Source organism: Phocoena sinus, chromosome 16 (genome assembly GCF_008692025.1).
Source record: "Phocoena sinus isolate mPhoSin1 chromosome 16, mPhoSin1.pri, whole genome shotgun sequence".
Classification (NCBI taxonomy): Eukaryota; Metazoa; Chordata; class Mammalia; order Artiodactyla; family Phocoenidae; genus Phocoena; species Phocoena sinus.
Window position 1 is genome coordinate 8,362,954 of NC_045778.1, and position 13,574 is coordinate 8,376,527.

The window sequence follows — 13,574 nt, forward strand, 5'->3', positions numbered from 1 at the left end:
TGATTCATCATCTAAACGTAATTTCTATAAAGATACAGATTGTTTGTCCATGTTATTCAGTGCTATTAGTTCCTAGAACAGGGCCTGAAATATTTCGACTACAGAATGAATATTTGTTAAGTTTGAATTCAAGGTGTACCCCCGTCTTACTCCCAGGACTATACGTCTGTTTTGGACACTCACCTAATGGGGAGGGGACATTGGATCGTTGGGCATTCTCTTTTGAGTTTGCTGTCAGGGGCTGAATTATATCAAAGAAAACTAGAGCCAGACAGAAGTTAAAGCCATAAAGGCAAATTTTATTGCAGAACTGTTGCAATAGGGGAAGAGAGACCTCAGTATTCACATACAGCAAGAACAAGCGGGGATTTGTAGCTCAGGACCAGAGTGGGGGACAGTGGATGGAAAATTACTAAGAGGAAGCATTAAGGAAAAGGGGGATTCTGGTAAAACCAACTTGATAGGGTTCTTGCTGAAGGCAGACCAGAGTGATAGGATATCAAAGGTGGGGGATGAAGAGTGGGGTCAGAGGTCACAGGTGGGGGATTTCCATTAACCTGACCTAGCAGGATTCTTGCTAAAACTGGACTAAACGAAACAAGGACAGAGCCCAAGGTCAGAGGCCAGGTCAGAAAGAGGGCTCAGAGGAGCCTGACTCAAGTTTGGCCAAAGGGAAGTCTTCGTTAGTTGTCTTCATTCGTCTCTGCTGGCATCCTGCGGATCTCGGGTGGCCTCGGCCTGCAGCGGCTCGAAGCAGGATTTTGATTCCTGGCCAGAGACTGAAGTCGGGCTGTGGCAGTGAGCGCTGAATCCTAACCACGAGACCAGCGATCAGTGACAAGGCCCCTGGCCCATCAGCTTTGTAGAAATGAATTCCCTCAAAGAGATGGAAAGTAGTGAAACAGGTAAAATGTTTATTAGGAGGAAAAAGGGTACGTATGAATAGACTCCCACGGGCAGATGCAGAGAAAGAGTCGTGCCCCCGTGGTAGGTTGAATCACTTATATGGGACATTTCTTCCGGGTTTCCTGTGGCCAATCACCTTGCTTTGCCTGGGTCTGAGTCTGTATTTGGTTCAACTCAGGGTCCTCCCCTGTGTGTGCGCGTGCGTCTCTTAGCCAACATGGATTCTAGCGAAGAGGCCTATGGGTATGTTGACATCACCTACCATGGGGTGGCGCGCCCTCCCTTTTTGACCTCCGAGGAGCCTTTCCGTGCATGTGTAGTTGAGAAGGCCTCCTTGGATTCGAGAATGAGGAAAATGTGGTCTCTCTACGTTTTTATCTGGGCAGGGCTCAGCTCCTCTTACTATCCTCCTTCTCTTGTCTTCATCTTGGAGTACCTGTCCACAGGGGACAGATTCCAGCTGCTGGCCTGGGGCCCATCTATCTCCTGCCTCATTATGGGATGCGTGTTTTCCTGACTGATCTTTGGACCACACGCTGGGACCCTCCCCATCTCTTTTTGAGTCCTCCAGGTCCTTGCTCTGCTTTTAGCTTCACTCATGCCTCTTTAAGAGGAGGCTGGAAACCTGGGAATGCTCTCTCTGGCAACTTGGGGACTGCAGTGTCTTGGTGGAGGGAGGAGGGAAGGTTGCCTGACAGCCTACACTTGGTTTGTTGCCAAACCTGTTCTCCTGAAACTGTGCTGCACAAGGGTTGAGGTGTGGGAGATTCTGGAACCTGGCCATTCTCCTGGGTCCAATCTGGTAAGCAAGACAGAAGTTCCCCTCAGCTCTGGATCTGTCTGGTCTCCATCTGGGCAGGGGGATGGAGAGCCCTGGCTTCCCTCCAGCTCTCCTCTCCTCCAGGCTCTGGAACATTCAGGCTGTCTGGGGCTGGACAGACTGGACTCTTTATCTGGTCTCCTTTTATGTTCCGACACATCAGGGCCTTGCGCTTTTGGTATCCATAAGTAGAGCTTTTAATATCAGAAGGCCTTTCTCTAAAGACTGTTGTCTCTGCAGTGAATTTTCAAAGCCTATTTTAAAACTCCAAAAGCCAAGAATGGCTTTTTTTGGGTCTCTCTTGAAATGATCCTCTCTTGGTTTTGTTTCAAACAGGCTGTGAGGTACAGGAAGGCCTTGGGTTAAAAAAGGAATTAGTGGTGGGGGACACACAGGGCATATCATCATATTACACATTTATTTCAAAACAAAACGAAGAAATGTAGTAGAAGAAATAGACCCCTGCCCTTTTCCCTTCTAATTTCCACACTGAAATTATTCTCCTGTATTTGTTTTCTGGAGAAGGGTTTTTGAATATTCTCTATCTCCTTTCTGTGAGAATGTCAGTGCAGTATTCATTTTTGATAGATGTGTTTCCAGCAAAACTTGTTCTTAATATCTCTGGTGTGCAGTCATCTGAGATTTTCCCCATTTGTTCCAAGGTACTTGAAGCGCTGATTTGGTTTTGAAATTTACAGCTAACATCCACTGAACTTGGACATAATCTTTTCATGTTTACCGTGCATCTTTCACAACGTAATGACTTCCAAGCTTCATTTAACCTGATTCATACTAAACAAGTAAGCTTGAGAGGTGGGAGAGGCTGGAAAAAAAGAAAAGGCTTGTTCCTTAGTGTTTTTGGTATTCTGCCACATTTTTGTTGCACCACTTTAATTGGCCCTTAAGTGATATTCTACTGAACACTTTTTTCAAAGGCTCATTTAGAATTCCTGCTTAGAAAAAAATGTGGGTCAGGTGGGAATGAAGCACAAAACTGAACTGCTGCTTCACATGGCAGTTCCTCAGTAGGGCTAAGTATTACCAATTTTTTGTTTACATCTTTGGTAATTTGATGCAAATGAAAATGGCAGTTTGCCAGGAGGGTTTTCTTTTTTTCAGGCAAAGACGTATTTAAAAATAAATTATACTGTAAGAAAACTGACGCCCAGAGAGTTTATGTAATTTGTTAATCTCACTTTTAAAATATTATTGCATTATTGGGCTTCCCTGGTGTCGCAGTGGTTGAGAGTCCGCCTGCCGATGCAGATGCAGGGGACACGGGTTTGTGCACCGGTCCGGGAGGATCCCACATGCCGCGGAGCGGCTGGGCCCGTGAGCCATGGCCGCTGAGCCTGCGCGTCCGGAGCCTGTGCTCCGCAAATGGGAGAGGCCACAACAGTGAGAGGCCCACGTACCGCAAAAAAAAAAAAAAAAAAAAATTATTACATTATATACTACATCAAAATAAAACTAAGAGCTAATAACTACAAAAGAACTTTGATGTTTTGGAAATGAATGTATTGAATGTGTTTGTTTAATACCATATATATTCCTCATAACCTAAATTTACAAAATGATTGTTAGCACTGCAACTTTGCATATTAAAGTTAGGGAAGTAAAAAACTACACCTACTAGGCAAATAGATGGCAGAAGAAAGAGATCTATTAACTGATTCTGGCAGAATTTTCCCAGAAAGCTTGAGAAGGTAGACTGTAATACAGAGATGTCTTTAATCTGAGCTATATATATTTTGTATTAATATAATTACTAATGACATACCTTTTCCCTATTATTTGGCCTACAGAATTCTACTTCCCAAGAATTGTTGTAGCAGTCTTTCCTTTCTTTCTTTTAAATCTCTGGAAGTCAACCTGAAGCTTTACTTGGAACCATTTAGCTTCCAAGATTCACATCAGTCACATTTTATTCAAAAGCTTTGTTCTTTGTTCGTTTTCAATCACAAAAAGGAAATAGTTTATATTAGTAGTTAGTTGATCTTTATGTACCTAATTAACTTGTATTAATAAGATGAAATGGACATTATTTGCCGAAGTACTTCTATGCGCTTTCTAAAAATCTCATTTTGGTATAATGATTTGATACTTTGTCATGTCTCACATAAAGAAAAATGGTCTTGTAAGTCCTCATTGATGCCACTGGTTAAAGCATTCATGAAGTCATCATTTTTATCAACCTACTGAGGTCAAAGTCTATTAATTTCAAAGATATTTGTATTTTTACTATAGAAGATGAGGTGAAACAGTGTGGAAATAAGGTTCAGGTGAAATGGGAATTAGTGACTTTAATTTGGATGGGACTATTGACCATTTAAAAGAACCACTTGAAATGCTTTCTTGCACAGGGCTATGAAGAAAAGCAAGTAAAATGAATCGTAGTCTACATCTGAAAATGAGTATGAACTAATTATTGTGTTATTTCAAATCAACAGATGCAAATGTGTCTCCGTAGGTTTTCCTTGTGATCACAAATTGAAGCAACATTAGTAGATGTTCTGTATAGGAAGAGGAAAATTTAGAAAATAAAGAGAAATGCTTATGCCAATATTATCATATATACATATACTCTATATATATACTATAGACATAGTAGAATGTGTAGTCCTACTGTAGATTAGTAAAACTTATCTATAATTTTTTATAGAAAATACCCCTCAAAAATTCCTCCCCATGCCATGTAAGACATGGCTGGCAAGTCTACCATGATCTTTCCTCTTTTAGAGGGCATATATCCCTCACTGAGGTAGCATAGGCTCTAGTCAACTATTCATAGATTAGCTTCCGAACTTGACCGTATGTGTATCCTCTGCGACAGGTAGGAGGAAATAGGACCACTGGAAAATGAGAGAAAAAAGAGAATTGTGTACTGTTATGCTACCATGTGCTGGGTTATTGTGGGGAAAGTCAAGAGGAGGGTGAGAAATAGAGGTGGGAAGATGGGAGAGTACAAAAGACCAAGTTGTTGTTTTTTTTTCCCCAATTGAAGTGTAGTTGATTTACAATGTCCTGCCAATCTCTGCTGTACAGCAAAGTGACTCAGTTATACACATATATACATTCTTTTTTTTGTATTTTTTTCCATTATGGTTTATCACAGGATATTGCGTGTAGTTCTCTGTGCTGTACAGTAGGACCTTGTTTATCTATTCTGTATATAATCGTTTACATCTATTAACCAAAAACTCCCAACTCCCTCTCCCTACCCCCCTCCCCCTTGGCAACCACAGTCTGTTCTCTGTGTCCACGATTCTGTTTCTGTTTTCGTAGATAGGTTCATTTGTGCCATATTTTAGATTCCACGTATAAGTGATATCATACGGTATTTGTCTTTCTCTTTCTGACTTACTTCAATTAGTATGATAATCTCTAGTTGCATCCATGTTGCTACAGATGGCATTATTTCATTTTTTATGGCTGAGTAGTATTCCATTGTATATATGTACCACATCTTCTTTATCCATTCATCTGTTGAGGGACACTTAGGTTGTCTCCATGTTTTGGCTATTGTGAACAGTGCTGCTATGAACATAGGGGTGCATGTATCTTTTTGAATTACAGTTTTGTCCTGGTATATGCCTGGAGTGGGATTGCTGGATCATATGGTAATTCTGTTTTTAGTTTTCTGAGGAACCTCCATACTGTTTTCCATAGTGAGTGTACCAATTTATATTCCCACCAACAATATATAGGAGGGTTCCCTTTTCTCCACATTTTCTCCAACATTTGTTATTTGTAGACTTTTTAATGATGGCCATTCTGACTGGTATGAGGTGTTACCTCATTGTAGTTTTGATTTGCATTTCTCTAATACTTAATGATGTTGAGCATCTTTTCATTTGCTTACTGGCCAGCTGTATGCAAAAGACCAAATTCTTTATCATTACCTCCAACCCTGCTTCTAGCAAATAATGTTAAACTTGGAAATTAGACGATGCTGGCTTGATCACCTCTTGGTGCATTTGAAATGCATTGAGAGCTCTTTCTTGAAGAAATTATTTTCCGAGTGAGAACTTGTATATAGGCTGTGCTTACAGTTGACAGATTTGTCCATTTAAACATCAAAATTCTATAAAATACAGTGACTTGTGTGAGTGATTACAGAAATCCCATGTGGCTTCTTTATAGAAAAACAAAGAAAAAATATTGTTAATTACCCAAACATACAGAGTTCTGATTTAAAACAGAACAAAATTTCATGTCAATAAATTTAGCTCATGGATGTAAATGAAGTGACATAAGGTGGTAATTAGCCATAATTTTTGCACTTGCCAGGCCAATCTGATCTATTTAAACCAAACAAAATATTCTCTAAAACTTTTGCCTGTAGATAAATCATTTATAAAATAGAAGATGCCTTATAATGAAGTAGGAGTATTTAAGGTAAAGTCAACTTTATTCAACCTTAAATTATTTATTGCTGTCGTACATGGATTCATTTAACAAATTTTTATTGACTATCTACCACGTATCAGGCACTATTCTAGTTCTTGGAAATAGCTAGGAGCAAAGCAGTTCAACTCCTTGCTGTTAAGGAGCTTACCTTGTAATCAGGCTAGCCATAGCCCAGAATAATTAGAAGAAGAAAGATTATGTATAGTTTCTTAAAGACCATTTTCTCATGCTCTGATAATTTCTTAAACTTAGCTTAATTATCTGGTGAATTTTCTTTACCTTGTTTGCACCCAAGGAGAATCTTTGAGATGAAGATGGATATCTCTTTATATTCATTCTGTAAATAAAGTTAATTCTTTCAAAAACTGTAGACTGAAAGGCTGCTCTCTGCCAGGTACTCTTTTAAGTATAAGGACAATTAGAAAAATGGATCAGAAGCAGATCCCGACCTCAAAGCATAGTTGATTGTAGGGGACACAACAATGACAGAGAATGAAAGAGAAGCAACTGTACAGCAGACTTTGTGCCAGTCTCTCTAGTTAACTAGATGAGACAGCTGTGTGTGTGTGTGTGTGTGTGTGTGTGTGTTTGTAGCAGAGCAGTCCTATTGCCCTAATATATGTCGGTTGAAAACCTTTTATTTTCAATTTTATATTTCTCCCAAAAGGTTAAAACTTACACTTGTTTTAATACTTTTCCTCTCCGGCTCAGAGTGTGGAAATAGTCTCTGGTATGAGTTCCCTAAAATCCAGGCCTTAATCATATTTTAGATGATTATATGCCTGGTATTTCCTAGTGTCTATCTTATCATGAGGCTTCCTAAATTATGTAACTAGGAACAGCAGTAGGGAAATAATGTATAAATGCATTAAAATTCCCCGGTAGAATAATGAATAGCTAGTATCTGAAAGCATATGCAGATTTATGAGATAAATATTACTTTAATATAACACGTAAATGTTGAAGAAAAATGAGGGCTTAACAGGAAGAGAAATTTATCAGATGTTTTAATTACCGATACTTTGATTTATCCTGTAAAAAAAGCATCAGCTGTTTGGAACACAAACAAAGATAAGTCCTTCTCAACTTTGAGAGACAGGTGTTGCCTCATTTCTGTTTTATTGGTGTGAAAATGAAAACATAAAGATCGTGTGGCCTTTGCACCTGATGAGTTTTTAGCTTAAGTGAAAGGGGCTCAGGCTTGCTGGACACATTACTACTGGTCATCACTGTGGTTTATGGAACAGTAAGAATTAGGAACAATTGGAATTAACAGGCTATTATAGGGATTTTTCAACCTTGACTTTTCTGGACAGGCCCATTATATATTTCTTTGGCTTTGCTTTGTAGTTACCAGCTGACAAGTGGATACAAGCCTGCCCCGATGGACCTGAGCTTTATCAAGCTCACCCCATCTCAGGAAGCGATGGTGGACAAGTTGGCGGAAAATGCTCATAACGTGTGGGCCCGGGATCGAATCCGGCAGGGCTGGACCTATGGCATCCAACAGGTATGTGGGGATTTAGCTCTACAGCACGTACTCTGAGATTGACTTAAGTAGGAATTACTATAATTTGTAACAGGAGAGATTAAGTAATGACCATTGTAAAACTCACATCATATAGATATCTTTCATGTACATATGCACAGAAATGCCTGATTCAAGAAGTCAGGCTGCCCCAAGTCTTGTTGTTATCACGAGGGGCACAGTGAATATTACCAGACCAGTGATTTATAACGTGGTTTTGTGGCATTTCTCTCTCTGAGATTGTATTTTAGGAGAAGCTTTTGAAATACGAGAAGTTCGAGATAAACTAATAATAGAAGAGGTCCACAATTCCTTATTTGTTTGTGTATTTATTTATTTATCTTTGGCTGCGTTGGGTCTTCGTTGCTGCGCGCGGGCTTTCTCTAGTTGCAGCGAGCGGGGTCTACTCTTTGTTGCGGTGCACGGGCTTCTCATTGCAGTGGCTTCTCTTGTTGCGGAGCATGGGCTCTAGGCCCATGGGTTTCAGTAGTTGTTACACGCGGGCTCAGTAGTTGTGGCTCACAGGCTCCAGACGCGCAGGCTCGGTAGTTGTGGCGCACGGGCTTGGTTGCTCCGCAGCATGTGGGATCTTCCCGGACCAGGGCTCGAACCCGTGTCCCCTGCATTGGCAGGCGGATTCTTAACCACTGCGCCACTAGGGAAGTCCCACAATTCCTTATTTAACACCCTTGGGACCAGATTGAATTTCAGAATCCAGATATTCTTGGTTTTCAGAATGGTGATACATTGATCATGTTACATAGTGCCCTCAGCAGGGCAGCAGACTATATATAAATTATTCTTCGTTCAGCAGTGTAGGCTGATGATACAAGAGGGGTAAGTAAAGATTATCCACAGCCTTGCATCAATTTCAGATCATTTTTTGTCACCAACAGAGTTTTTGTTAAACTTAGTATAAAACCGACTTTTCTGAGTTTTCTGGATTTCAGAATCATGGATTTCTATTAATGGTTGCACTCACAGGAATAACTAACAGTCCATTGGGTCTGTATTGAGATGGCAAAGCAGAGCAAATTAGCCTGCCTCTTAGTGACTGTGTGATCTTGGGAAAGCTACTTAAATTAATTTTCTCTGTGCCACTGTTTTCCTCCTCACTGAATTTTTAAACTTCATTATATAACTTATGTATAAGAAAGGCTACAGCAGTGCATTTCACCTAACAAATCATATAGAATAGTTTGCTGTTATTGTAAGATGCCAGAGTCACTATGCATCGAGTTTTACATCTATTTTCTTCTTTAACTCTTGCGACAGTTCCATGAAGGATGAACAGTTTTTATTGCCAATTCACATATGATATGCAGGGAGCTTGAGAACAATTTGTCCAGCGCTCCCAGATGGCAGAACCAGGTTGGAATCAAGCCTTTTAACTCCAGAGCCCAAATTCTTCTCTTGCTTATCACAGTGATCCTTGCCAGCTCATGGTGGGCAGTGCCTTTACTTAAACATTTTTAGGAATAAACTGGATTATTACTTATAAGCTTAGGCCATGGTTCAGGATAAAGGCTACCTGTTGGTTTGAAAAATATGTTTCCAAAATTCTTCTTAACCGGTGACTTTTGTCATTTGCAAGGCTAAAGAAAACTCAGATAGCCTTGATTTACTTCATAAAATAAGCTACTTTTATATTGAATTAAACTGGTTGTAACTGATGAGATTGTCAGTACTCAGTCCACTTGAGCATAGTGTGTGTGTGTGCGTGTGTGTGTGTGTGCGTGTGTATGCATGTGTATGAACCTGAACCATATACCACAGGGGGATAAGGGGTCACATTTGCTCTCTGCCAAAGGAGCGCTCACTTGCCTTGCAGCCCGCACGATTCTGTGGGACAAACCAGAACCCCCCGCTGTCTGCCTCTTCCTTGTGCATGAGGGTCCTCCTCATAAAAACACAGGGCTCTGTCTGAGCTGGCCAAAGCTGTCCTTGGAACCGTTTCTCCGTCCCCTCCCCCAGTTCCCACTCCATCCCTCCACCCCATTCCCCACTGACAGAGCACACATTTGCTGGGTTGTCTGAATGAGCGTTGTCTTTACTTTTTCATCACCCTCTCCTTAACATGGTCTGGTTCACAACTAGGTCGTCAACTCCTTGCGAGCAGGCATTTGCTTGAGGTCCCTCTTCTCTGCCTCTCCAGCACACCTGATTTCAAGCACTTGTGTACGTGGAAACCCCAGGGCAGCTCCTTTTCACAATCACATTCCCAGGACACCATTTCCAGAGAGTGTGATTCATTGGAGGCCTCTTAATTTCTCTACACGAAAAGTTGCGGGGCAGCAGCCAGTGTTGAAAGGGAGGGGTTCTGGGTAATGTGTCTTGAAGCTGCACTGGCAGTGCAGGCACTCTGTTTACGCTGCTTGTGTATTTGGGGGTGGCTTCGGTGTGGGGTTCCCCATCAAGCAACCCAGATGATTTGGACTCCAGGTGTCAGTAGATGGTCGTGTAGTCAGGATGAGGTATTTACTACAGATTTGCTAGAGAGGGGGAAGAAGGAATTAGGAAACAGTTTTCTTTACTCTTCCCCAGCGAGAACAAACCCTGTCCACCACATACCTTTTTTTTTTTTTTTTTTTTTTTTTTTTTTTTTGGAGAAGGTTTGGGAACATCCACAGCCTCTTAGCTCTTCTTAATGCTAAGGTAAATTGAGAATCGAGTATGCCTCCTAAAATATGGAAAGTTTGACAAAACCTGCAGCAGTGAGTGAGTGGAAAGAAATAACTTCTTAAATGTTAGAGCCCTAAAGACTCACAGCCCATGGGAGGCATCTCCACCTCCCATGAGATTAAGTGTTGTACTTACTCGCAAATTAGGTATCCTTTTCCAAGGTCGTAAGATAGCCTGTCTTCTTGCTTGGTCAACACCATTTTAATCACGTTTTAAACTTGGGACCTCTTTTGTAAAAGACGAATTGTGAGGTTTGTAGCTATTTCAGTATTCCTGGCATTACCTGGTTTCCCCAGTTGATGGAATCAACTTGATGCATATTTTCCAAGCTATTTGAGGTCATGGGATGGCCGCCCACGCACTGAGTTTTCTCTGAAGAAGGCACAGCAGCCTGGTGTTGTCCTTTGGCTCAAAAATCAGATGTCCGGTAATAATTAGGCTCTTCTTGTAACAAAGACCTGTCATGACTGACAGGCAAGGAAATGGTAGGTTCTCTTAAGTTAGCCCATTGCCTTGTGACCAGGGCAGATGGAAGATGATTACTGAGATCCTTCAAGTTGGCTTTTGTTACTGCTGTTATTTTACGTTTTTCTTCTCATGGAGAGGGCCTATTTAAATTGATGCGGTTACTCACTTGATTAAATCTTTCATACTGATAGTATTTCAGTAACTCCTGCAGCCTGGGAAGACAAAGGGAAGGTAGAAGGCACAGTATCTACCTTCATATGCTTTATATTTTGAAGTATTTGGTGGCTGTCTCATTTCCAAATGCTGTTGGTCACTCTTTGATGATCATGCCTTTTTTGCCTTCCTGTAGGATGTAAAGAACAGAAGAAACCCTCGCCTGGTTCCCTATGCCCTCTAGATGACGCGAACTAAGAAATCCAACAAGGACAGCCTCCGTGAGGCCGTGCGCACACTGCTGGGGTATGGCTACAACCTGGAGGCTCCCGATCAAGATCATGGTATTTTAATTTCGCTTTCTTCTCCTCTTGTTGCACAATCACATAGTAAGTTCTTTAAAGGCAAATGCATGAATAAAAAGGGGGAGTGCAAGATAGACTCCTTCAGTCGAAGTATGTAATTTAGGCCAGGAGTTTAGAGCATTTTTTGTCCTGAAGGACACTTGGAGGATTAGCTCATCTTTCAGCAGAGTGGCTCGGGACTGCACTGATTCCGCAGGGGGAAGAAGTGGGTTTACCTTCCCGAAGAGTCTGAGGGAGCAGTTAACTCCATGATTCTGATACTGCCCCTCACTCCCACCTACCCCACCAGCTCTGCTTCAGAAGAGCTAGTTTTAGTTGTTTATGGGAGTAAACCAATAGTGGGAGCTAGTGTTTTCTAAACCTTCATTGTTTAGACTCTTACATATAGGCCATAGTAATTAATTAGTGCAATATTTTGCTTTAAGGAAAACGCTCTAGAATAGGCACTCAATAAATATGTGTTGAATAAATGGATTTTTAAAGGGTCTATGAAGGACGTATTTCCTTTGAATAATACCTTTTAAGAATATGGTTTAAGATGGTTAACTCCTTAATCCTTTGCTCCTGTACTTTGAGTTGGTGTTAATATCCATATTTTAAAGTTGCCAAAAATGACATGAGCTCTGCGTGTTTCATTGTAGTGCCTGTATTTTTTGATAGAAAGTTTTAAAAATCTATGTCAGATATTCTCTAATGACTAATATTTTCAGAGTAGTATCTGTGTATAGGAATTCAATCTTAAATAGTAATGATAGGTAATATTTATATAGTGCTTATCATGTGTAACAAGTGTTTAGAAGACCTTTGCAATTATTGTTTAATCCTCACAGGAACTCTATGAGGATGGTCTGTGTACTATGCTCATTTTACAGATTAAGGAAACAAATTCAAGATACTTCCGTGTCTTCCCATTTACTAAATGGTAGAGGCAGGATCCCAGCCCCAGATGTCAGTCCTTTGAGTTGAGTCAGTATGTAGTTAGCATCTGGACAGTTCACTGTAGTTACTGAATCCTTATATTTGCTACAAATAAAATTAGATACCTATTTAATAACAATAATGTTCATAATCATAATGTAACTTCTTACAATGTAACGTATCTTGAAGTCTGCTTTACAGCAACAAATACTTGGTAGATCTTATTATGAAGCAGATACTACTAGATATGCAAGACACAGAAAATATCCCTGCCTTAAAGGGTGTGCAGTCCACACGGCCCCTGGGATGGATAAACAATAAAACCCTGCCAAGTCAAGACACAACAATTGGGAAGAGTTCTACAGCTGTCTGGTGCAGAATAAGCCCTCAACGCTAATGGTTCTTTTTCAAATATTTTTTAAATGAGGTATAATATTTATATAATAGAATGCACAGGTCTTCAGTTCAATTTGGTAAATTTTGACAGTTGTATACACGAGAGAAACCACCACCCAAACGAACATGGGGACCATTTTCTTCATCACAGAAAGTTCCCTCTGCCCCCGAAAAGTAACCACTTTCTAAATTCTATCATCACAGATTAATTTTCCCTCTTCTTATACTCTGCATAAATGTAATCACTATATATTTTTTAAAAATCTTTATTGGAGTATAATTGCTTTACAATGTTGTGTTAGTTTCTCCTGTACAACAAAGTGAATCAGCTATATGTATACACATATCCACTCCTTCTAGAGCCTCCCTCCCACCCTCCCTATGCCACCCCTCTAGGTGGTCACAAAGCACCAAGCTGATCTCCCTGTGCTATGCGGCTGCTTCCCACTAGCTATCTATTTTACATTTGGTAGTGTATATATGTCCATGCCACTCTCTCACTTGGTAGTATATATAAGTCCATGCCATTTTCTCACTTTGTCTCAGCTTCCCCTTCCCCTCCCCCCCCACCGTGTCCACAAGCATGTTCTCTACATCTGAGTCTTTATTCCTGCCCTGCCACTTGGTTCATCAGTACCATTTTTCTAGATTCCGTATGTATGCATTAATATACGGTATTTGTTTTTCTCTTTCTGACTGACCTCACTCTGTATGACAGACTCTAGGTTCACCCACATCACTACAAATAACTCAATTTCATTCCTTTTTATGGCTGAGTAATATTCCATTGTATGTATATGTACCACATCTTCTTTAGCCGTTCATCTGTCGATGGACATTGAGGTTGCTTCTGTGTCCTGGCTATTGTAAATAGTGCTGCAGTGAACATTGGGGTACATGTGTCTTTTTGAATTATGGTTTTCTCAGG

The 13,574-nt window shown here is 40.6% G+C and overlaps 1 protein-coding gene across 1 annotated transcript in view; it reads left to right on the forward strand.

Moving 5' to 3' along the window:
- The window catches only part of RYR2 (ryanodine receptor 2), a 644,069-nt gene that overhangs the window by 341,031 nt on the left and 289,464 nt on the right, over positions 1-13,574 (forward strand). The window contains 2 exon segments of the mRNA XM_032609082.1: positions 7,487-7,646; positions 11,164-11,311. Coding sequence (XP_032464973.1) covers positions 7,487-7,646; positions 11,164-11,311 — 308 coding nt within the window.